General features: G+C 34.8%; 1 protein-coding gene across 4 annotated transcripts in view; it reads left to right on the top strand.

Moving 5' to 3' along the window:
- BBS9 (Bardet-Biedl syndrome 9) overlaps positions 1 to 26,075 on the top strand; it is a 313,837-nt gene that overhangs the window by 81,698 nt on the left and 206,064 nt on the right. For all 4 annotated transcript variants that reach the window (XM_074900814.1, XM_074900816.1, XM_074900813.1 and 1 more), the window contains exons 16-19: positions 65 to 205; positions 2,359 to 2,454; positions 7,035 to 7,207; positions 9,382 to 9,534. In XM_074900814.1, coding sequence (XP_074756915.1) covers positions 65 to 205; positions 2,359 to 2,454; positions 7,035 to 7,207; positions 9,382 to 9,534 — 563 coding nt within the window. The remainder of the gene's footprint in view (positions 1 to 64; positions 206 to 2,358; positions 2,455 to 7,034; positions 7,208 to 9,381; positions 9,535 to 26,075) is intronic.

Here is a 26,075-nt window from a genome sequence, read left to right as displayed (position 1 = left end):
AGTATGAAGTATCTTGTATTCAAGATATGAATATGAAAGATGAGTCTGTGTTCATTCATTTTAGGAATCCCGAAAGTTGCACAGTGTAACTTCAGGCTGCCTTTGCGGTTAATTTGCTTTCCAGCTCAGCCTTCAAAAGCAGCAAACCACAAGCTAACTATTGATACCAATAAACCTCCCATCAGTTTTCTCACCATTTTTCCAGGTAGGTTTTTAAATATGTCTATAGTAGGAAATGTGGTAGGAACTCCAACAGGAATTGTTCATGTGAAGTAATGAGAGAATTAGCAAAACTAATGTTAGAATATTTAAAAAGTATATTTTGAAAGAAATGATGGCATATTTCATTAATAATCCACCTGGACTAGTATATCTGTCTCTGGCAAAAATGCAGATTTCTTTACACAGTGGGCATGATATAGATCTAATTTTTATGTATCCAGAAAATCATTTTACACAGTTGCATCAGTGTTGTTGTCATGGGGAAAACATGGCATTCATTTTAAAAAATAAACAGGGCAAAACAAAAGTGGTTTGTAAGGAGTAGAGTTGCTTTGGAGGAAGGTTTGTGGAGTTCTTGATATATCAGTCTGGAGTCAGTCTTATTTAATGATTTCTTTAGCCTTCTTGGACCAGAAGGGCTTGTATTTAGCAATATTTTCTGATGCACAAACCTAAGCTACATTTCATATTCAGGAGAATATTAAAATAGTATGAAGGAGGAATTACGTGCCATTTAGGACTGGAAAAAGAAAAATGAAATTGAATACTATAAAGTGTAATATTATGAAAATAATTTCTGCTGTAATTGTGTGGTCATAATTTGGAAGAGATGGAGGAGGTGGAAGTTACCACAGGAATACTCTGTGATACAAGATGGTACGATCATAAGCAAACAAATAAGAACTGAGGATTCATTAGACAAAATGTTTTCATGCAGGAAACTAATATCATGTTACTGTGCACTCGCACACTGAGTGCTGATTGCTGATATTAAATAAAAATTAATTCAAACTCAAAAGTGTAGAAAAAGGCTATGAATATTATCTAGGGATTTGAAGGGGAGAATTAAAAGAAAGTGACTCAGCTTAATAAAACACAGGCAAAAAAAGGAATACAGTTGCCTTCAGTAAATATTTTGTGGCTGTATCATGGATCTAGATGATCATATTAACACAAGAAAGTAATTGTGAATAAGTTCAGTCTGGCATTTATTAAGTTTCTGAACTTCAGAGGACTAAGGTTCTGGAACAATCTTCTGAGAGTTGTACGGGCCTACAACTTTAGTATGATATTTTTAAGGTGGAGCTCCATCTCTTGTTGAAAATTTTATATTTGAGAGCAGTGGAGTAGGCATGGTTGGGGGGGGTTTTGGTAGCACGATTTTCTTCACTTTGAGGGTAAATAAACCTTTTCTCTCAAACGAGTGTGCTGTGTAATACTTACTTGAAACAGGGAAACTTTTTTTCAACGGTCTATATTTTGGGCTTTTAGTCATAGACTTCCATTATGGCTAAGTAATAATGCTTCCAAAATAGAGCATTATATTTAATTTTTAACCTGGGGATGCATTGCTTGAAAATATAACACAAAGGATAGTCATAATGTGTTACAGAAGACAGTATTAAAATCTTCTGATTTCTGTTCATCCTATTTTCAGTGATGTGAAAAAAAAAAAAAAAAAAGGCAGCAGCATGCTGTTTGTGATGTGATCTGTGAAGGAACTTTGGATTCTTGGTGTGCTCTATAAAAAACGTATCTCTTCTGCTCCCTGTTCTGCCTTAGTTTTAGGGAAGGTTGGGAGGAGAGGTAACATGGAGTAGTTTTTAAAATACGGTACTCTAAAACTAAGCCTGTTAACCTGATATGATCCACTACATGGAATGGAAAGAAAGGTGGGCATGCTCTGACTTTGCAGAGTAGATAGCTTTAACAGGCTAGATGTTTGTTGTGCTCTGTGCTGAAAACTGAAGAGAGAGCATGCTTAAACATTTTCATGATAATTTCTGCTTAGTTTTTGCATAAATATCTGAGTTAAAGGTGACCTTGCATCCAGTAGAAGGTAATAGTCTTTAGGCTGTACACAATCATTTTAGATGGTACAGACTGAAACTCTTGAGTAATCTACCTTTTGTTTCTAGGCTGGGGAAATAAAACTGTGTGTAGCTTGGCTTCCACTTGTGAATGAAGGGAGGACATACCAAACTATTTCTGATGTTCTTTACTTCTAAGCCCTAAGAAGGGGAGCAGTGTCATCCAGATTGCCTTTACTAAATTGCTTGTGCAAAGGTTGATGTGATACTGGCTATGGCTTGAGGTGCTTAATTATAGAAAATTGTATTTAACTTTCTCTTTCAGACTTTGTTGATTCATCTGAGGATGACCAGGCAAATGTTCTGGGATTTGAGTTTCTAACTGGCTCAAAAACCACCCTTCTTGCTTCAAAAACATCACGTAAGTGCTGTTAGTATTAATGTAAAAGAGGCTTGATCATCAGTTAATGTATAACAAAATGAGAATGTGGGTGAATCACTGTGTGAGAACACAGGAGTTTCAAAGCATTTACCAACCATTTCTTATCCACTCTCAAGTATCTAATTATGTTACTAGGAAAGGCGCAAATTTTTAAAACAAAACAAAAAATAATCCTCAAAATATAGTACACTACAGTGACAATTCTCTGAAGAAATCGGATTTTCAGGTTTTTATTAATGAATTAATACTGTCACTGTAGTAATAAGAAACCTCCTCTTTTCCTCAAAGGTATTTCAATACCTGTGTTGGGAAGTAGTCATCTACTGGAATTTTTGAAAGGAATTAAAAAGCTGGTTTCTAACTCTTGACTGACTTTCAGTAATCCTTGACTTTAATTAGACATCAGACCCTACTTACTTGCTTCTCTACATCTAAGTAAACGCCTGTCCCTATCTTTAGATGCCTATATATCTTTGTAAGTGTAGGAGTAGGGATTCAATATCCTTTATATTATGTTTACAGAATGTACGAACATGCATCTAGATCTGCTGTTACCTGGTCCAGTATCTCTTGTATAGGGCAGTTTGTGAATAAAGTAGTCATGTTCCAACCACCTGTGAGTCTGTGCTCTTTAAAAAAGATGGGTTCTCTTAATTTTGGAGAGTTTATGGTCTTGCCCTGTATAACTACTCAACTCACTAAACTCTTTCTTGGCATGTGCATTGGAACCAAATCAGATCAATTGTGTTTAGCATTTTCAATGCCAGCAGAGCCCAAAGTCTTCATTTAATACAGCAGACTAACAAATTGAAAAGCTAGAATACCTAGTGTGCATTGCAGAGAGTTCAAATGGAACACTCTGTGAATACTTTATGAAAATTGTTTTGAGTGAGAAATCAAAATCGTTTGTTGATGTGACATTATTTTGACACAAAAATGTCAGCCTCACAGCTTCACTCTCTTAAAAAAATGAATATTCATGATGGGTTATACATGTATTGGTGGTGTCTGCTGTGAGCTATGAGATAATGTTTAATACCTTTTTCTAATGTAATTGAAGGTGTTAAACCCAGAAACAATATGGAGAGTAACTTTCATTGTATCAAGAATCACTTTATATTTCTAAGGTTCAAATCCATTTGTATTGGTTTGTCTATGCATTATTTGCATGTTGGTTTATTGTTAGTTTGGTTTTAATATTTATTGAAATAGTAGATCTTAACTGGACATGCAAAGATAGTTTCTAAAAAGTAAAGAAATTAAAGGATTTATAAATGACTTTTTTTCTGGATTACAATTTAAATCTTTCATTTGGACTTTGTTCTGATGCTGTGTAAGGGACAAATTTGTGTCTGTGTAGTGAATGTATTTTAGCTTCTAGTGAGGCTATAACTTTTAATTCCCCCACCCCAAACCCTCAAGCTTTTCCTCTCAGGTTTGTTTATTCACTAGATTGGAATGACGCTTGCAGTCTTACTATAAACTTTCCCACACTGCTTTACTTGTGAAGTTCACTTTACAAAGCAGATTCAAAATATCTGTTTCTCTTAGTGTGACTACTCATTTCTAGTGTCTGGGAATCCTTACTTTAGAAAACAAATGAGTTGGTCCACCTTCTATGTTAGCAGCCTATTTCTGCATCCACTTTATGCATTGGATTGTGTTGGTTACAGAATTTTTTAGGGGGGGGGTTGCTTATTTGAAATGTTGCTGAAGTAAAACTTATTTAAAATAAAATCAGTAAAAGGTCTGATAGTCAAGCATAAATAAGAATATTTTTACGAACAGAGACTATCCATAATACAAAAGCATTGTTTGGCAGAATTTCATGATACCAAAATGATTGTGCTTGAGTGGACAGATTGTCTGTGGAACTAATGAATGCAGATGAAATTATGTATTACTTGGGGGGTCCTTATTCTGCCATGTAATTTAACACTGAGTTTATACTTTGTAAAAGCACTTATGCAACATTATCATCATGGAAATGTTCTTCAAAAAGAAAATTGTATGTGTAGATAAATACTGACTAGAACTAGAAGTAATAGTGTTTCAGAGAAGTTAAAAAGTTGATTGGGACTGATCAATCCTTATTTCTGGTTTTCCATGAAATAAGTTAATCTTGGACAATGGAAGAAGACATCTTTTTCCATATCCCTTATCAAATGGACCTTAAGTTCTGAATGGGAAGAACTGCATGTAGGAATGAAAGTCTCCAGGTTCAGTTGGGTTTCACTGCTGAAGCTGCAAACTAGAATGACATTTGTTTTTAATTGTATTAGCTAATCCATTTGGAACAGTGTAGTTACTTCAGCCTGTCAAGAGGATTGCTGCAAAGAAGCCCAGACTAAAGTTTATTTTGACAGTTAATACATATTAAAAAGAAGCTTGCCCCATATAGATTAAGGTTTGAAGGGGTTTTTTTTGCTGATTTTTTAAAAAACTGTTAAAACTTTAATCAAAGTTTAAAGAAAGCTTGACTGCTAATGGTGTCTGGGTTTTTTTCTGCTGATGCGGGCTTCCTAGCTGAGAAGTGAACTGAATCCTCTATATTTCCTTCAAATAACCTACTGGGAGGGCACTTCTTAATGCAGGATGTGCTAGTTGGACAACCTCTTGTAGCCTCCTGCTTTTCTGTTTGAGAATTTTCTGAAAATCTGTTGTCATTTTCTGTAACAGAGTTAATTTTAACAAAAAGCTAATACAAGTTGCTAAACTATTATAAAAACACGGGGTGAGCAGCAGCATGGATATTTCTTTAGTTTTTTCACTGTATTTTTGTTTAAAGCATGTGTTTAGTACAACTGAAGATTCTCAGTTTTGTACAGTTACTAAATCTAATTTGTCTTTTTTGAGAACTGGAAGATCACGTAAAGCAACTGACTGCAATGCTATCTACTCAGGCCATGGTAAAATTAGATTGTGTTTGTATTGACCAACAATGTATGGAAACTAAATATGCATTTTGGAGGAAATTAGTTTTATCCATTTTAAACCATTAATGTATTCGATATGTCAATTATAAATGGAATGACTGTTGATTTGGCCTGAAAACATCTGAGCTAATTTCCCTCAAGGAAAAAATCACTTAAGACAAAGTATGATGATACATGCAACTAAGTCCAGCGATTTACATTGTGAGTGTTTAAAAAATGGATATTAGGTTGAATGTTATCTTTAGCAGATGGTGTTCTATTTTTTTAACAGGCATGTTTTTAAATAAAACTTGCTTCTTTCCTGTTACACTCTAAACAGAATTTGTCATTTTCTATCTGGTGAAATACGTATCCTGGGAATGATGCCAGTTGTAATGTCAAACAATCTTGAATTACTAATGTTGAGAAAATTTTAAATAAGTACATTCAAGTTCTGAAGAATTCTGGTTAATTTCATTTACTGTGAACCTTGTTAACAGGGCAAAAGAAGAACTATTTTGTATCAAGACCCAGCAACTCTTTTTTCTCATAGCTGTATTTCTGTCTATCCTTTTGGATAAGGTATTGGTAGATGAGTAATGAAAAGAAATAAGGAACTGTTGTTTGAAAGTGTTTATCTGAAAAAAATTTAAATTAAAATGCTGCTGTGATTTTCCACAATGTTTACTCCTCAACATTCAGTTAATTCTGATTTCCTGGAAACTGAAGAGAAGATTGTACAAATGTGGACTAGAAACAACAGAAATAAAATCTCATCCCCCTAGCTTGATAATTTGAAATTCACTAAAGTGTGATAAGTTAAATGAATTTGTTGGGATGGATGACACTGGCTAACAGGACTTGTTTTTTCACTTCAGTTTATATTAACACTTTATTTTCTATACTAAGCCATTTTTACAAAGCCACAGTGTGTAGATGGATAAAAATCACCTTCTACTGGTATTAGCTGTATCTAGAGTGAAGCACAGCACTATCAAAACTGAATATTGTTGTCTGTCACTAGCTAGAGTAATACTCTTCCTACTAGAAGATATCCTAGAAAGTGGAGATATAATAAAAATTACAGAGTGTATTATCAAAGAACTCAATAACTGTTTCCAAAAGACATACAAGATTTTAGGTGTATTGGAGTTGGCTTGTTACCACTGCTATCAGATGCTAAGGATGCTGTGCTTCTGTCATTGTCCAAAGTGTATTGAGCCTGTTTTTGCCTCCAACCCTCAGAAAAGCTCACTAAGGTTGTGTTATGACAGAGAATTGCGGACAGCCTGTTGTTACGGCTTAATATCATCCAGTATTTCTCTTGTTTCCTTATGGTAGTTCTTCGTGGCTTTTTGTTCTTCATGAGCAGGCTCCTAATCTGAATCAGTCCTGAAGCAATAAATACTTTCATTTTGTGCAATAAAATTGCCTATTTAAGTTAGGATAAAAGAGAGAGTACAACAGGCATCAATAAATTACAAGAAGTTCTTTAACACTAGTGAACATGTATCTCTTACAAAAATCTCATAGAGATTTTGGATACAGTTAGCAAGTTAAATTTGTGTGTTATCTAAACTGCACTGCATAGTGAAGGTATGTGGCTTAAATGTATGTTTATTAGTTGTGTATTTGTTTTCAAAGAACGATATAGGATCCAGAGTGATCAGTTAGAAGACCTTTGGCTAATAACAGAAGAGCTCACGCTTCGACTCAGAGAACATTTCAAGAAGCAAAACTGCAAAGATTTTGCATGTACCTTTTCTGGTTCAATTCCTCTGCAAGAATATTTTGAACTAATTGATCGACATTTTGAGGTACGTTACGTAATATGTGAATCGTTAATGTTCTAGTTTAAAAATTGTTTGTATGTTAGTACTATGATTAATCAGATTGTAACTATAGCTGTAACTATTTAGCTTTCAGAAAATAGAAGGTTGTATCTAAGGTAGTGCTGGAAAAAATGTCATTTAGTTTTTAACATATGGAATATGCCTTGCCTCTGAAACAGCCCTTGTGATTAGCAGAGCACAAGTAGCTAGTGTGCAGTCTGCAAATGATACAAATCATGGTACTGATAGTTGCCTTTCTGCTCACTGTCTATACATAATCTGTGGATTCTTCGTTCACTAACTTCATGTTAATTCTAACATTTTTTCTAAAATCTGTCCTAGTTTTAGGCTGGTTTACTCTCCTGTACACTAGTGAAACCATAAATATTTTTCTTTTTGTTCAATCATCCTGGTAGTTATATAAAAAGTCCCTTTAGATTTTAAAAAACTGACTGTCCTTGTAGAAGTAGCATTGGAGGCTCAAGGAAGTTTACCAGACCAGATATAAAATAAATGTAATTACTTTTTCCTATTTGGTCATGACAAAGAAAAATCTCCAGTAGTTCAGATGGCTTGTAGAAATAGCTAATAAAATAAAATATATGCACTCTTCCCCCGCCCCCCACCTTTCCAGTAAAAAAAAAAGAGAATAGCTGTTTGAAAATGCCTGTGAAACTCATGTAATGGGCAAAAGAAGCAACATATGTATGTAAGAGTGAGAAATACTATTGGAAATTCTATTCTTTCATGCTGCCAAATTTTCTGTGAGGTGGAGCCATCACCACACAGAAAGATGGAAGTTGTAGTTGGGATTTTCTGTGATTTTTTTTTTTTTTTTCAAGAGTTAGCCTAGATCCAGGTCTGTCTCTGAAGCTAATGAGTTGCTGTTCTGTTAGTCTTCCAACAAATTTGAAATTCAAAAAGTTTGGTATGGTGTTGTTTTTTTTTTTTTTTAGTGACTGGTATTGTAGAAATACCTTAAACATAGGCCTCATTAGATTGTATCACAAGCTTAAATACAATGAAATTTGAAATATAGGTGCAATTGCTGGAATGTTAATTTAGGATCTAATTATGTTGCAGCTGGTTATTTTGAAGTCTCTGAAATTTTGCAACAATTATCTGGTATAAAAGTATCAACTGATCTATCAAGGGGATCATAATGCTTCCATCCCTTTTAGTTTCAACACAGTCTTTTGGTAAGGTTGGAAGAGTATTACCTGAGATGTCCCTTTTTTTTCTTCCTACTTCTAGAAAGGTGCATAGTGTTTCTTTTTCTCTTAGCTTTCCTGAACTGTCCTTCATAACCATCTACTGACAGAATGGTATGTTTGCTTATTTTTAAATATAATCTGCTTCCTAAATTTAGGAAACTTCATTTTTTTGCTCGTTTTGGGGCACTTTAAAATGGATGTGTGTCATAATGCTCACATCTGGAAAGCTGTGTGTTTTAATGTTTCTTTTGATAACATGCTAGTTACAGCATGTCAGCTGTACAGAGGACTCACAGCTGTTTGAAAGACTCACCTTTATTTAGTGCATTTTGTGTTAGAGGCAGGTACGGGAAAATGGTACTGTGATTAAAAGATAAAATAAGAATTCTTATTATCTGGGCATTTGATGTACAGTGTTGTTAAGTTTTGTGACCACTTCAGGGAAGTTTGTTGCTATAGCTGATCAGTATATATAAGAAGAAAAAGGATTTTACTTCAGAAAAAGGCAATCATTCAAACAGCGCAGAATTTAGTACATCTATTTATGCTTAAGGAAATAACCGTTTACTTTCCACTGCAATAAATACCAAGTCCAATACATTGTGTGTATGTGTCATAAATAACACACAAAACCAAGAAGAAGCCTTGAGATCCTGGTGGTGAAATGTTACTCTTGTTATTAGGCTTCTTGATGAGATATTTATACATTTTCACAGATTATTGTGGCTGTTGACAATTAGTTTTGGTTTCAGTGCAAATGATAATTCTGAAAATGTTAATAAGCTGCATGAGGAGTGTAAAATATGAAACTGGTATAAATGACATTAACATTTAAATATTACACACTCCCAGAAATGTTACTGTTGTTCTCCTGTTTCATTTCGAATGTTCATACATAGTGTATAGGACCCTTAACCTGAATTCTTGAAAATGCTTAAATTGCAGCTACGTTTGAATGCTGAAAAATTTCAGGAGCTGTTATCTGAAAGGGCTGTACAGTTTCGAGCTATTGAGCGGCGATTGCTGACACGATTCAAAGATAAAACTCCTGCTCCTCTTCAACATCTGGACACCTTGCTAGAAGGAACATTCAGAGAGGTCAGTACAGCTTGATTATGAGCCTAACCTTTCTTATGTTGTTGGTAAAGCTTAGCTTAAAGCATATAAGCTATACTTTCCTGGTTACATTTACCATCCAAGAGACCAGGAAGCAGTAATTTGTTTAACCTAATATTCCTTATAACTTTCCAGCTGATTTGCAATAGTTTTATTTAATCTGTGACCACAGAATCTTTACTCCTGGGTCACACCAGCTTGACAGCACATCATTCTTTCCTAACTGATGTTGATAGTGTAAATATTTTATAGTTCATGTGAAAATATTTTATAGTTCATAGCTTGTGTAAATATTTTATGGTACACTGTAAACTGGTGGAATGGTTTGGCTGGTGTAACATTCACAACAAAATTGTATGAGGCTGACCAAGTCCTTCCTTATGGGGATTTTATGTTCTAACCATTTCAGAATGTGATAGCTGCAGAAGAACAATGTTCTAAAAAAGAAATCATTCATAAACCATCCCCGTGCTGGAAGTATGCAAGGAATAAAAGAAATTTTTCTTTCTTTTCCTGCCTCAGCCCTGCATTGCTTATACTAACACTTGTTTCATGATGTGTCCCCTTTGCTAAGAAGTTACTTTATATGTTTTATGCTTTTCTGTTGGAGGATCTGATTTTACCTTCTAACATGCTTTGTTAGAGAAGCTGAGTCACAATGAGATTTCTTACTGGAAAAAAGACTTACCTTTATGCACTGTAGTATATCACAACAATTAAAAAACTAAGGAAAAATATTTTTCCTTACTGCTTGCTCTAAGAAAACATTTCTTTAAATTGGAGAAAACTGCCTTTCCATATACCATTATATGTGAGTAAGATTTGCCTTTATTTCGGTCTTTACAGTGAATGAGTTAACTATGAGATAGTTTAAGTTTGGAAGTGGGGCCTTTTTGGTTACTTTAGGAAATACTAGGTATTGTTGTGGTAGATAGATAATTCTTTAACACTTCGAAATGGCATGTCTAAAGAAGCCCTAAAGATAAACAGAAGTGAGTCTTTGCTGTGCAGAACTGTTACCTTTAAACTTAAAAGCAACTGGGGTGTGCTTGACTGTTTTCTTGCAGTTGAATTGAAAGATGAGTTCTGAGAATATGACAAAAATCAGGTAGTTGAAATGGGGGCTATTGCAGAAGCTTATTTTTGTTCAAACCAAAATTAGTGGGTGCTTTTCTTAATAATTACTGTTGTAAGCTTTTAAAATTAGAATTAGTGTAGTTGAAAGGAGAATGAGGAAGAAGATTTCTTTCCAGAGAACAGGTGCTTGCATTTTCCCGTATTTGTTAAAACTTTTTTTTAGGTGAGCTTACATTTTTCTTGGTAGATTGTAATTTTCTTTTGTTTGTGTGAATCCCCCTGTAACAAAGAAATGTTGTTATTGTTACTACAAACAAAAATGTAGTATAATAGTAATTACCAGAGAGACCCCGCTGCTGCATATGATTTGAAAGTGAGAGCTGTGGTAGGATTTAATATTGTCTCTTTGCTGTGTGGGTGAAATGAGATTTCTCGATGATGCATTTCCTATATTAGAAAAGACCTTGTTTTCTTTAATTCAGTTTCATCTTCTGTCTTTATTTGAACAAAAATATCTAAATGCAAATAGTTGAAGTATTCAAAATATGGTACATGTGTTTTCAGTAGAGGAATAATGAGGCTGGATAAATATAAGCACTCTAAAGTCTAACCTCTTTTAAGCATGTAACCTTTTTGACACTGGAATTAATATGATTGTATTTTTGAGAATACTACTTTTCAGAAGAATTGTTCAAACAAGCTGTCTCTATTTTTCCCTTTTAGAAAGTTTCTGTTTTGAGCATTGTGGTTGTGTTACTAGTTTTCCTAATGCAGAGTGCATTCAATGGAGAATAATGATCCATACCCCTTTGACTCTTAGTGGAATGACTCTTATTTGCTTCAGTGGAATTTGTATTGAACTCTGAATAAGTGATGTAGAGGTTTTAGGGTGTTTTGTAGTAAAATACATACGATAAATCCCACAATAATATACTCCGTTAGAAAAGAGATTGATTTTTATACTCTTACCATTGTCTGAGAATTTAATCTTCTCCCTTATGTTAAATATTTTTATAATGAGAAAAGAAAAATTTGCATTGTTTTATCCCCTAATTTTTCAACAAAGTAATTGTTATGTACAAAGACAGGTTTTGTTACTTTTTACACCGGGTTTTGCAGTCATAAGGGAAATGTGTGTGTTTTAGTGTGTATATGTAGTGTATTCCAAACCTTTCTACCTAGAACAGGAAGGAGTTTTTGGTTAATATGAGTATGTGATTTTATTTTTTAACCCAGACTCTCCAGGACTTGGGCTCTATATGAGTTACATTCTTAATAGAATAACTATTATAGCTTAGGACTTTTTTAAAAACTGAAGCTATAATGGTATAACCTCTCCAAATCCACAGGGATATAAAGGTGCCTCTTATTGCTTCCTTTATTTCCTTACATCAGAACAATTATGAAGCAGTTATATAACCTTTGTGTGAACAGCCTTTTAAATACAAATAAAATAATGGTGAATATTCACCATGTAGTTTCATTGCCTAGGTGTGATACATACCTACTTTAAACTTATTCTGTACAGGTTCTTTGCCTACCTGAAAATTGTTATGAATTGCTGAACTGATTTGAATTTTACAACTGAAGTAGACTGTAAATGTTAATTTGCAGATTTTCATCTTCAAATAAAAGTTGTGTTTGTGTGATATGTAGGTAGATGTACAATGTGTGTCAAGCCTATATATACCAAACCAGAGAAAATTAATCAAGCTGCATTTGATTCTCGGGTAAAAAGCATTTCTATTTATATACTAAATTTTTGTATTAGTCCTTGTATATTACTAACTAGGCAGGATGTATTTAGTGCTACAATAAAATTACTAATGGGTTTGTTATAAGGAAACTTCAACATTACTTTTCATCTTCACAATAACAGAGAAATGTATAAGCAGGCATCAGTGTGTGTAATGGAGGAGGAAAAACTTGCTTTTGGTTTTATGGTCCTGTTTAATCTTTTCTAGAATTTGTCTTTCTGAAGTAATATTATATGTCTAAATAGACTGCAGTGAGTATTAACAACAGTTAACGAATAGTGACATCAGGTGTTCCATTTTGTAAGGAAAAGAAAAACTGTTACATACATAGTAGTCTTGTATATTAGAAAAAGGAAATGTTATTCTTATGATGTTCAGGAATGATTTGTAGGAAGATGCTATGAAAATAATTCATATACGTACAAATGGTATCTCTTGCAAATTGATTTTTCTGTTAATTTCTTGATCTCTGGTTAAAAAAATTAACAGTGCAATTGGACTTGCTGCTAGCTCTTGTTCTAAGAAAGGAATTTAATAGGAAAAATTTAAAAGCAACTGAACAGTAGTTGACATTGCATAGATCTTTTATGGTTTAAAGGACTTCAAATATGAAATGATATTGCAGCAAATTTTATGATAGTTGTTGTAAACAGCATGTACTTTGTATAATGTTCACCTACTGGAGACATGTTATTGCTTGAAAGTATAATTTAATGATCTTTAATCTCTACAATGTGTTTTCTGTCATATATAAAAAAAAATTAATATCATAGTTTGGCAGTAGCTGCAGGTGCTTGCCCTGGAATTATAATTTTCATGCATTGACTCTTGACATACATTATTTGGTTTCCAGGTACAAGCTGGAATTAACAAGTATCATAAAACTCAGGTGGTTCAATTTGTTATTTTAACCCACAGGGATTTTATCCTAGTGAATCTCAGCAATACTAGCTATGTCTAGTTGTAAGCTGTGTTTAACTCTGTAACCATGTTTAGAAGACTACTGCAGTTACATTCTTTTAGGGAAAGGGGAGGATGAATTTGAAATGTGGGGTGGAGTTCTCCTAGGGCACTAACTGTTGCTTAACCAATTTGAAGTACTTAATGAATCTGAGACATAGAACAGTTCAAGTTTACAAAAAAATGTAATGACAAAACAATCACTTGTATTTTGCATTGTATGAGAATGAAAGGTAGCAAAATTAAGACAAATCATGAAGCAAAAAGATTTGTCCTATATCCCCATGCTTCCATCATACATAGTAAGCATAGCTCCTTTCCTATTCTTTTATGAGAGTATTGCACAGTACCTCAGGTTTCCCCACGTTCTGAGTCTTCTTTATCCCCACCCTGTAGAACCACTAACTCGCTTGTGCTTTCTAATACTGACATTTCAAGTTTTATCCATGGCCCCAGCACCCCTCCCCATCAGTTGCTTATTTGTGCACTGTCAATAGCCACCTAACCAGAGAAGATGGATTATGACTCATGTCTCAGTAGAAATACTAATAGTGTCTTTCCCCTCCCAGTCTCCTAATGTAAAAAATATAGAGAAACTTAATGGTTTCTGGATCTTCATGTCACTGTGAAATTTTGTGTGGGCATTGGAAACAACAATTACTAGGAATGGACCGACAGAACAAGTCTCACAGAAATGATCAACACAATTGCCTAATCTTAGACATCTAGGCTTAATAACTACATGCTCTACAACAGTGGGTCTTTATTTTTGATTGGTGATACATTATAGCTTTTCTTTCATTAAGGTACTTTATAAATTTGAGTGTCTTGCTGTTAGTAAGAGGACCTAACGTGCTTTTCTAAACAGAACTGCCAGAACTAATTGATGCTGCAAGTTTATTCCCTTTATTTTCTCCTGATTCAGCTATTCTGTCATGGTCATCTTATTTATATTATGACTGCATAACCTGTCTCACAGAAATATGTGGCAGTAAACAGCAATGAAGTGGCATTTAATGTAACTTTCAGATCTTGCTCTGTAAACAACTAGAAGTTGTCCAGTTCATTCTGCTGTCTTTGGTATATGGCTTGTATTTATCTTGGCTGGTCTCGGTCTTGCATTTTGTGAGTTTTGCATATGAATCTTGAAGAGATTCATGTGCATAGGAATTTTTCACTTAAAAACTCTGCTTGAAACAAGGGGAGATGTATTCAAATAGTCTTTCAGATTTTAAGTGGTGGTCATCAGTTACTGTTTACAGGGAATAGGAATAAACATGTTTTTTTCAGTGTAATCTCCCTCATCTGTTCTCCCTTCAGCATTCTGATATTGTTTATCTCGTTCATATAGCTAGCAGCACTGGAAAGTAAGCGTAGTATTCACCATCAGTTTGTTATAAGTGGTCTAGAAAAGCAATTGCTTCCAAGCAGAGATATCATGACTCCTCATTTAGAATAAAGAAAGTAATTCCATCAGGAGGATCCAGTTTAATTCTTTACACGGCAGTAAACTGTGTAGGAATTTGTGGCCTGTGACAGAAAGCTTTATTCACATGTAAAGGTAGCCATTTTCCCTGAAGTCTGTGATCTGAGCCATCCCTCACATATATAACCCTGGATACTGGTTGGAGATCTTGAGCATTCTGTAGAGACTTCTGGAGAAACATGAAATATGTGAAGGATTTGGAAGTCAAATGTCTCTAAATGAATGCACTGGTTCTTTCAGTGAGTAATATTATAGGAGTTTCCCTTTCCCTTTCATATGACAGTTTTGAAGAAAGGTGCTTCTGATATTTTCAGGACTTTATGAACTTCATTACACAACTGTTTCTTTGTCATAGCCTAATTTAAACAGAAAGATGGATTGTTTCATGTTTTGAGATGGAATTTAAGCAACAGTGCTATGAATTAATGCCAGCTGCTGAAACTTACGACTGACCCACAGTTTCATGCCACAGCAATGGATTGGTATTTAGGTGTCCTTATGTTTGTTCTTTGTTTATGGATAAATTTTCTTGCAACTGGTTTGATCCTTTTGGAGCCCTTCAATACCATGTTATTTTCAGAGTGACACTGAGTAGCTGTACTACACGACAAGATCTATTCTAGTCTCGAAAGCTAACATTTAAATAATCAAATCTTATGTTAAGTTTGTAGCTTTCTTTTTCTCAAAGAAAGAAAGAAAATAATTTAGAGCAACACCTGATTAAAGCCTGTAGAATCTGACTTACAGCTTTGTTTAAGTTTATTCTAAAATACACACACAAAAAGAACATTCAGCTCATGTTAAAGTGTTAACTAAATGTTTTTTTAGAAAAGCATCCAAAAAGAGAAAGGTATGATACAATAAACTTTCAAAGTTGAATGTATGGAGAAAAAGCAAATTTTTTGTAACCCTGGGCATAATTTAGGAGGCCATGGGAAATGTGCTAAATATTTATGTTTCTTGAGGTCTCAGCAGAATGTGTAATTTATCTGAATTTTGGACAGAACTTAAAGGAATTTAGTTAGAATCCCTTTGAGCACATCTTACTTAACAAGAGAATTGTGAGGAATTTTCACCCTAGTGCTGCTGATCATTCATGTTCTGTCTTTTTCGTTGTGCTTTGTGATCAAGCAAGAGTGTTGAAACTTTGTCAAGCAGTATTTAAAGTATTAAAATACTATGTGCCAGTTCTTGTCCATTTTATAGTATTTGACGCTATCAGGGAAAATTACTTTTGGGTGTAAATCATGATCATGATTGAGATAACTGGTTAATTTGGAATTGTGTCTTCTGAATCATCTGATGTCCTCTCTGAAGTTTCAGCATTTCAAATGAAAACCAGTATTCCAATTAAGAGTTGACAAATATCTAAATGTTAAGCATATTTTGTCCTTCTTATCTAACTTTTGATCAGTTTTCAGAACAGATCCTTAGCTGATTGAAACCACCATTATTCCAGAGGGCCTGGTTTAGAGGACAGGCGGTTCTGGCCCATTGTTTAATGGCTGGCCGTTATGCGTGAGGACATTGTCATGCATCTTCTTCAACTGTGTTCAATACCAGTTAGATGTGAATGTGATGCCGTCTGGGTGCTTTGCACCTGTGCCAAAGCTGAATGAAAAACGTACTAATACACCTTCTTCATAGCACTGCGCAAAATGTAGTTATGTGGCTCCCAGTTGCAGATGGTTCACGGTGTCCTGTCTTTCAGCTGGTGTGGAACAATTCTGTGACTGTCCGCACCCTTCTCTGCAGATCTGTTCTAACCTTTTGCCATGCTGTTGGGTGCTAGGACAAGCAGAATTGCTGGTGATCTGTCTTTTGGTCTATAGACATGTGTTCTAGGTTCAATCTCATATCTGGCATCTTTCTTGCTCAGTTTTCTGGAGTCCACTTAACTGAAACTAGTGACAGCTCTTCCAGCTTTGTCCAGTTCCTGATACTGAATTTCCCCACTACTGAAGATATGTGTATTTGACACTTAAAGTAAATTATAATTCAGTTCTGTGAAGGAATTTTTAAATGTGCATGTGCATTTTGTTGTTAGCATGAAAAACACAGCTATGTGGAAAACGGAGTGACTTTAGTTGGAAGATTCTAGTTTATTTTCATCTCTTCAACAAATGATTTGGATCTTGTCACTGTCTTTTGAAAAGAAGCACAATCTCCCCTCTTTGCTTCTGTTGGTTTCCCATTTTTCTTGGCTCTCAAAATAAGACACCCCCAGCTATCAAATGACACCCTCCCATTTGATTTTTGAATCTATTATTTCTGGGACTTGGCTGCAGACTGACATGATTGAACTGGCTTCCCTGTAGTCAGTTTTTTTTATTTTAGGGAACTGGAAATACTCTAAGTTAGTAATCAGTAGTGGTTTCAGGCTGTTAGATGGAGTAGTTTCTTTTGATATTTCCATAATGATTCGAGCACAAAGATGAAGAGTGTGTCAAAGGCAAATGCCTTTGCCCTGATTAGATGTAGGTAATTTATAGGCAGTAGTAAAAAAGGAAATATGTTTGTGTACATGTGCACATGCGTATGTCAGAGTACATACACGTAATTCATCATATATTAATTTTAGTCTTCAGAATGGTTCTGTAATGTCTTTTTAGAATTGTGTATCTTAAGAGCCAGAATTTTTAGTTCCATTATAGCTGATACCAACAGTTTCAGCACCTAATAAACACTAAATAAAAAAAATCTCCTCATTTCTCTCCTTCCCTCATCTCCATCTACTGATTTAGGAAGCTAGGGTCTTCATATCTAATCTGTAATCTACTATATAGGTGTAATATGAAATAAGTATGGGCATTGCAATTTTTAACGTAAACATAATTTTCTAATCTTTGGAAAGCACAAGTACAGTTCCTTGCATTATTTTAACACTTGCAATGTGTGGAGCACTTCAGTTGTTGGTGGTTTGTGGTCAGTGGCAAATAAAACTCATTATGTCCTATTCACTAAAACACAGGAATCTCATTAAAGGTCCATTAACTCTTTGTTCAAGCCCCTTAACTCCTCTCCTTGCTTATTAATCGGTTGATAAAAATCTCAAAAGTGATCATTAATGATTGAGTATTCTCTCTAGAGTCACACCTCTGACACGCATGGCCTCAGGAACTTGACATTTTGGGAATGATTCATTACTTGATTAGTAAGGACTTTTACCTCAAAGCAAAACCATTAGGGTTTATCATGCATGACTCAAAGGCTATATATCACACCCGCTCCTGTAATAGTCATTTTCCCCAGATAATGTCAGTGAGAACTGCACCCATAGTATAAATTAGCCCTTTTTGGCTTGAATAAATATCCTGTTCTTTGGAAGAGTTATATTTAACTTCTCTTGTTTTATTGCTGTTTCTGCTAAATGTAGTTTTTTCATAGCCACTAAAAGTAGCTTATTGGCTATTACATATAATTAAAATTCTATATTTTACTGGTGTTCAAATAGTGTTATGTTTCTGTTTCCCTAAGACTTATTTAGCTTTAACAGTGGAATACTTACAATGTCATCAAAGCTCCTTTTTATTAGAAGATGTATTCCAAAACTGTCTGAAAGTAGTTAGCTGTGCTTGGGAAACATGTATTAGGATTGCTGGCACAAGTCTTCTATATTTTGGTCTGTGGTAGCAATTACTTGCTCCGGTGTGGGACAGTCTTCACTTCATGCCAGTCAGTTTGTGGGACCAATAGGTAAAATTGCTCATATCTTCAGTAGGGCTGTCTGTGAAGAGAGTTACTCGTGTAAAAGCTGGAAACAATACAGCCATCACAAGAGTAAGATGTTGGAAATAAAATGTGCTAGATAGGGCACAAAGCACCTCAACTGGGGTCTGCTGGGCTGCATTCAATCTGGCCTGTCACATTTTTCACAAAGTAGGTTTTCAGCTACACTGTGCTGTGTCATACTGCCCTAACTACTGAGTTACTCCCCTTGAACTTGTGAATAGCCAGGTCTGAACACCCACTGCTCCATTCAAATCACTAAAGGATCAGAGGTGTGACTTTATTTGATTTATTTTTCCCCACTCCACCCAGGATGCAGTTCCCACATTAAAGCTGTTGCACTAATGTGACCTATCAGAGGATTCCCCAAACTTTGATTCAGTCTTCAGGGGCACAGGTAGAATGTACCCTCGGGTGTATAAAGGCAATGGCAGGAAGTGATTTATGTCACTTCTTGTGACATGAACATTCTTTGTCACTTCTTGTGACATTTGTTTCATTGGCTAATGCTTTTTTGTAGGGGAAAAAATAATATTCCTTTGCAGGGGTAGATCTTGTATCCTCAGCCTAACCAGAGCTCGCCAGACCGTATAGGAGACCTTTCTGTAGGGACTGAAAGAACCTGTGTACCTCTTAATGAGTGAAAATGGAACCGGTTGGCTACAGTTTCCCAAAGAAAGGAATACTGATAAGTCTTATTTCTTTGAAAGAAATGTCATATCTGATAATCTGAAATATCAGATACCTGTGCCTAATCTTAAATCATTGACAGGCTCTTTCACTGGGAGAAGGGTATTCCATAGGTAAGAGAGGAAGTGCTATGCAGTAGTGTAATCAAAACTTGAATAAAAAAATTGATAGTCTTCATAGAAGGATGGAAACCATTATTATTTCATGCTTCCTAGAAAGTTTTCTGTATCAGCCCTGTAATTATGCAGTATGAAAGCATTTGAGGAATAAAAGCTATACACCTGAGAACAGCTAATGAGTGTACATAGTGGAAGATACAACGGTTACTTTGCAAGTTTGGATACATGATCTTTGTGAAATTTCTCATTTTAATTGAGTGGTCCAGATGTCATGAATTAAATGCATATTAAATTATTATGACTTTTGGTAGCTTCTGATGCAATTTTAATAGTTTGCTTTTGGGTGACTACTATACTTGTTTTACCAGCATGTACGTAGGTACTGTGCCTTCAGGTAGCTGAAATAAGATTGAACTGGATAATTTTCTTGTGTAAGCTCACAATAAGTGATACTGAGTTCTTTGATGTACAGTAGATGATAATTTTGCATTGTGGATGGATGGCAAGTATATGTTGGTTTCAAATTCGTGCTGAGTAGATATTTCAGAGATGTTGATACTCGTATTCAGTGAAATGCTTGGGCTCATGTGACTTGTATGTTAATTATACCAATAACTAAATAATAAGGGGTAGAGTTACTGAAATCGTGTATTTTAATAGCATTTAATGCCCAACTCTTGACTTAAAAACAGAACAAAAAAGACCTCTCTCCTCCCCCTTAAAAAAACCCTACCTGGGAAATAAATATTTGAGGGGCAAATTAGCTAAATTATTTACCTAATGCTTGCATATCTTGGTGTGAGTTGGGTATTGAGGTGGATTTTGTTGCTGTTGTATCTTTACTGTAAACCTACCAACACCAGGCTGTTTTGTCTGCTAACTTAATCTGAAATCATTTTACGTCAGTCTCTACACCTACTGATTTCCATTGACATACAGAGAATGAAAATCTAAATCACCGTTCCGTTGATCTTGGGTGCTCTTACAGATGTGACTTTTAATTTGGTCACTGATGATGGCTGGCTGAAAATTACTTGTATAGACCAGTGGTCGGAGTAGACCTCAGGTCATCAGTCCCCTGCTCTGCCCAGTGCATACTCCTGATCAGCTCAGTTAGGATTCTTCATGGTATTACTTACTAGAGGAAGTATAGCAGTGGACTGTGGATTCCTGAAGAAAAGAAAAATTACAAAATTGTATAGACAATAATAATAATAATAATAAAAAAATCTGTTTATTTGTGTTTATGTCCCTTGCAGTCATCTGGGAGCTCCCGCTCTAGCCACTACCTCTCTGAGGAAAAAAGTATGGCCATTCTCCCAATTTAGATCTTTCAAATAAAAGGTGCAGTTTATGTTGGAGCTAAACTGTTGATTAAATCTGTAAATTGACAAAAACAAAAGGGAAAAGAACTTTCTTCACCATTTCTTCTTGCCAGCTGGCATCTCAACAGGTCTATCTTATGTTTCAGTTATGCTTAACTACTAACTTCCACACAGTAGGTACTTCTACATTGTGAAGTCTTTAATTATTCTATTGTGGATAATTTAAGCCAGTATGAAAATGAAAGAGGCGGTTAATGGAGGAAAAGATCATATCATGAAATTTAGGGGGTCAGAAGTCAGAAAGGAAGAAGACAGTAATGATGAGTATCATAACTACAGAGGTATTATTTTAAGGCTTTTATTAAATAGTGTTCTGCCCATTCTGCTTGCCTTGAGTTCTTTGACAAAGTTTTGTAGCTGCCATTTTTTTATTTTATTATTGGCGATTTTTTATGGATACAGACAAGGTATTACTTAGAGATCTTAAAATTGTTTGCTTGAGTCCCCTGTTGGATGGACGACCAGGTTGCTGAAACGTTGAGGTGGCAGTTTTCGACTGTAACAGCTGTAATCCTTATGTTTCCAAAAAGCCTTTTGGTCAACCTAGAAAAGATTATGCATGGGTCCTGAAAACTGTACTTTCCAGGCTAAATTCCTGTAATGTGGGAAAGAGAAGTGGAGAAAAAGACATATCACAGGAACTGGATTTTTTAAATGGTATTTTTAAAGGAATCATTCAATTTCCCTTTACAAAATGTGAAAGTATTTGGTATGGATAACGTAATTATCTTGTTCATTGTTTATACTCTTAAAGCCAATCTGCTTAGAAAAAGCAACACCTATTAACGGCCTTTGAATTCAGAGTCTTTCATGTTACAATGTGTCTATTTACTGCTGTCTGTAGGCTCGTAATATATTTAGCTTGAAGAGGTTAACAAGCATACCTTGGAGTGTTACTTTTATTTTCTGTTCTGTGACACTTAGCAAAATCCCATTATACAATTGAGTAGTATTATAATGTTAAAATGTTAATTTGTTCTGCATTCCGTTAAAATTGGATTTTTTTCTTGTGCATTGGCCCATGCATTTTGTATAAAACCTGTAATTTAAACACTACACCATAGAAATGCCCTAAATTAGTAACCTTTTGCCTTTGCTACCTTAATTACATCTCATTATTTAGTACTTAAAGAGCAACCTCTAGCTATTGGTTAAATATTTGCTAGCTAATTAGATTTGTCATGTTAAAGAAAACAGTAGCCCTTGCCTCTGTTCTAATTTGAATGGGGTTTCAGAGTTTTGAGAAAATTCCATGCTTTGCTAGAGGAAAAGTAAACTTTTTGCATTTTCCTTATTTTTTCATTTCTCCTTAATGGGCATCGTGTGTTAGCTGTCTGCTACATTCCAATAGGCAACTGAAAGTCTGTCTTAAGTATTTTCAAAAAGACTGTTGTGTTTCAATAAGTTCTGTGTCTTCTAGCTACAATTATTCCTTTTAGCTTTTATGAACATCTAATACACTCAATTTCTTTTCTCTTTTTGTTGTGGAAACAAACATGAATCAGGTTACTTGTTGGCTACTAAGAGCTATCTTTCAGATTTTTACCTCCTTTTGGGAAGAACTCTGTATTGTTTGACACAAGGAATTTGATTCATTAAAACATCTGTTGAATTGTTTCTTCTGACAAATTTAAAGATCATGTCTCCTGGTTTTTTTGTTTTGTTTGTTTTTATGCAAAAATTATAAACTGCAGAAGTTAGGAACAGCTTGCAGGTTGACTTAATCTTCAGTATTTTATTCATGTCTACCAGATTGTATTCTTACATTTTATTTTGGTTTATCTTTTGCTATTTTTTCCTTTGTATAAAAGCATGTGAAGAGATTGTAGTTTATAATTGCAGTTATTAGTAAAAATTCTATGATATGAAATTATGAAATTCCCTGTCATATGCAAAGATATCCTGCTTCATTTCCTCTTTCACTTTTTTTTTTTCCTGAGATCCACAGTAGTGGAAGCTTGTCTCCAACAGAATTGTCTGTCTGACTTTATTCCTACCCAACGCTAAACTCTTTCTCTCTTTATCTAGTTCTTAAATTGTTGCCTGTACTGTCCATTTACTTTTGTAAGCCCAGTGACTCCGAAAAGTTCCTTCACCCATTCTTCCCTTATTTTTTGTTACATTACAGGTTAGAAATTGCAGACTGGCATGGTTACACTTTGATGTATAACTCTCTATTTATGCTTATTGTTGTGATATCACTGACCTTTTACTTTTAACAAAGGCATCAGAGAGAAATGGAGAAAAACCCATTGATAGAAGTCTTCATCTTGCTTGTTTGTTTCTTCTTCTGTGGGAAACTCATCTATGGAACAAGAAATATTTGGCCTCTGTGCATAAATTTGTTCCTGTGAAAACCAGTTTTAATTTCTGAAATGTATTTTATTAAACTTTTTTTGAGAGTAGTGGTGGACAGAATACCAGCAGTACCTTTACAGAGAAACCAGTTGACCTGTCGGATTTTGGGCTGAGTACTTAACTTTTGAAGTAGATAGTTTCTCTTCATGTTTTGTTTCCTGTGTCAGTGCTTATACACTCCATATCTGTAAGCTCCGAAACCATGACTTCACTATTCATGTGAGGGTTTGAGTGATTTGTTGGTTATTGTCTGTATTTATTCTTGGTTTTAAATTCAGCAAGGCAATCTGTAAAGGCAATGACTAACTAAAAGGACCTGTTGTTCTTTGAAAAAAAAAAAAAAAAAAAAAATTTCTGTGGAAACCTTTCCCTGAGAAGGGTTTTCTAGATTTATGGGGATTACAAAGCATTGAGAAGGGTCATTCCTTAATTTTCTTTCCAACCAAAAATGCCAAGATACAATTTTAGCAGGTATTAGTAAAAATTGAAAAGTATGCTTTGTGTTCTGGGACTGGTGCCAACATCTGTAATTGCAACTCCCAAGACAGGTCTAAGAGTGCAAGTTTTTCCTCATTGCCATTGGAAGACTGCTTCAACAAGCTGATGACATTTCTGTTCTGTTGCATCCGTGTTATTTACCTCACCTTCAAAACCCCTTTTTTTTTTTCTTTTTGAAGTTTATGGTCACTGCAAAGGAGTTTACTCTCGGGGTGGGGGAAGGAAAGAAAATAGTCATAACCTTTTGTTTTGATCACAGGTGTATTTTTCTGGTAGGAGGTCACATTTAATCTGTGTAGCATGTTTGGGTGATTCTGGAGCAGATCCTCAGCCAGAATGAATTACCACGGGAGTTAATAGCTCTGTTAACACAAGCTGAGGTCTGTTTTCTAGCCCAGGTAAGTTTCTTCATTTTTTAATGAAACAAGTGGGACTGTAAATTTTAAAATTTCATTAAATGTCCAGTAAACTGTAGTAATTTTTTTAAAGAGATTCAAAGTCTTGTTGCATTTTCTGTGAATGTTATAAGAACTGGTGTTGTCTCTTAATTTATTCATATTTCAATTGAGGATCAAATAGAGGGGGTTACATTTCTGTGCACATATTGCTTTTTTAAAATAGTGTGTTTATCAGGTGAAAAATCGTTGAAATGGTGCATGCAAGTCCGGCCTCTTCCAATCTGTGTTTCAGGAGGCTTTTCAGTGCCTTACTGAGGCACTTAATTCGTTGCAGTTCTAATCTGAGCAGTAGGAAACACTCTTTAATCCTGTTCTGTCTAGGACTGTTTCAGGTGCTCTATCACTGAAAATAGGCCACTTTATTAGGTCAACTAGATATAGATTTAAATGTTTAAATTCTGTTTTGAAAAATACATGTGCTTCAAAGGGGTACATTTTTACAAGAAATAAGATTGCCTCTCTTTTGTTAACGTTTGCATTGCATACAGAACAATGTTGTTTTCAGTTGAAAAATGGATTGTTCCAGCAGAGTGCAGCAAAAGACAAATATTGTAAATATGTTAGCTTTCCTATCAAGAGTTGGTACATTGTAAAAAAAGGAAGAATTTAGATAAGGAGCTCATAATTCATAAAATACTGAATAAATTTTGGAGGAACTGTATAAGAAGATTGCAGTTTAGTTAAGTTTTTTCTGCAGGTTTTTTCTTCTCCAACTCCAAGACATTGGTAGAATTTAATACGAAAATAATCATTAAAGAAGTGTTACTACATAGTGAATAAGTAAAGTCTAAGATCTCTCAAGCATTCCTGATAAATAGAAGCAGAACTTTGAATTGTAGGTAGCTAAATGCTACTGGTTAGTAATTTATCTGAGGCTCAACTGCAAACTGGTGGAAGAGTTTAGATTACAATTCAGGATTTTTCCCTTCTTCCCATACTTAAGCTATTAGACTCCCCTGCCTTTTATAATTTTCGCTACTGATGTTTGTTTTGTTTTGTTTTGTTTTTTTTTTCCTCCTGCTTGATTGCTTAGAAGTTAGCAAGCCTTATTTTTTTGGCCTTTGTTTCACCATGACATGCAAAAATTTTCTTTAGCCTTTTGAAGTTTTACTTTAAATGACACTATTAAGAAAAGATTGCATAGTTACCTTAACCCTTTAAAATGTAAATAAGAGTAGAGTGCAAATACTGGTTTCTGGATAATGTATATAATTTGAGTCAGTCTTCTAGTCTAATTTTGAGGAAAATTCCCAGTGATGCAAAAGGATTCTTGCATGTTCTTTATGTCTGCATGTCTAAACTCACTTTAAGATATTTTTTCTTCATATAGGCATAGCTTTGCTGTGCCTATATGAAGAATATGATATTGCTAATATTAGCAGTAACAGTGAAGAGACCATCTAGAAATATAGGATTTTTATAACACTAAAGCCAGTAGTAGTTTTCAGAAGCTGAAAAGAGGACATTTAGTCTTAAAACATGTTAATGAGTATAAGAGCTACATATTTAGCTAAGAAAAAAGTGAGTAATATATATATTCAGAGATTTAGAATTAAAATGGATATGTAAAATATTTCTTAAGAAATCTCAAAGGAGTGTAGTTTTCCTTAACCCATCTGTTAAAATTTATATAATTTGAATCAAGCCATACATTTTTACTAATAGTTTCTAGTGTTGTTCCCATGTCAGACTCTGCATTTAGAGCCCTAAGCAGGCATATGTTTTCACTGTTTGGGTTGCAGCCTGATCCCCTGGTCCTCCTGATCCTGGGTTTCAAAATGCCTTGCACTGCCAAAGTTAAAGTGGGAAATGTTCCCAGAGTTCATTCTCAGCTCATTAATCAACATGAGCAGGTCAAATGAGAGACTGAGGATGTGTCTGGGTTCCCCGTCCAGTCATCTGTGGGCACTGGAGACCCATCACCCTGATGGTATGCCCTCCCATTCTTCAGTGGGTCCCCTTCCCCACAAGTCACACTTCCCTGACACCTTTGCCCAGTAGAAGTG

Source organism: Athene noctua, chromosome 2, assembly GCF_965140245.1.
Source record: "Athene noctua chromosome 2, bAthNoc1.hap1.1, whole genome shotgun sequence".
Taxonomy (NCBI): Eukaryota; Metazoa; Chordata; class Aves; order Strigiformes; family Strigidae; genus Athene; species Athene noctua.
This window is presented reverse-complemented; position numbering and strand designations above follow the sequence as displayed.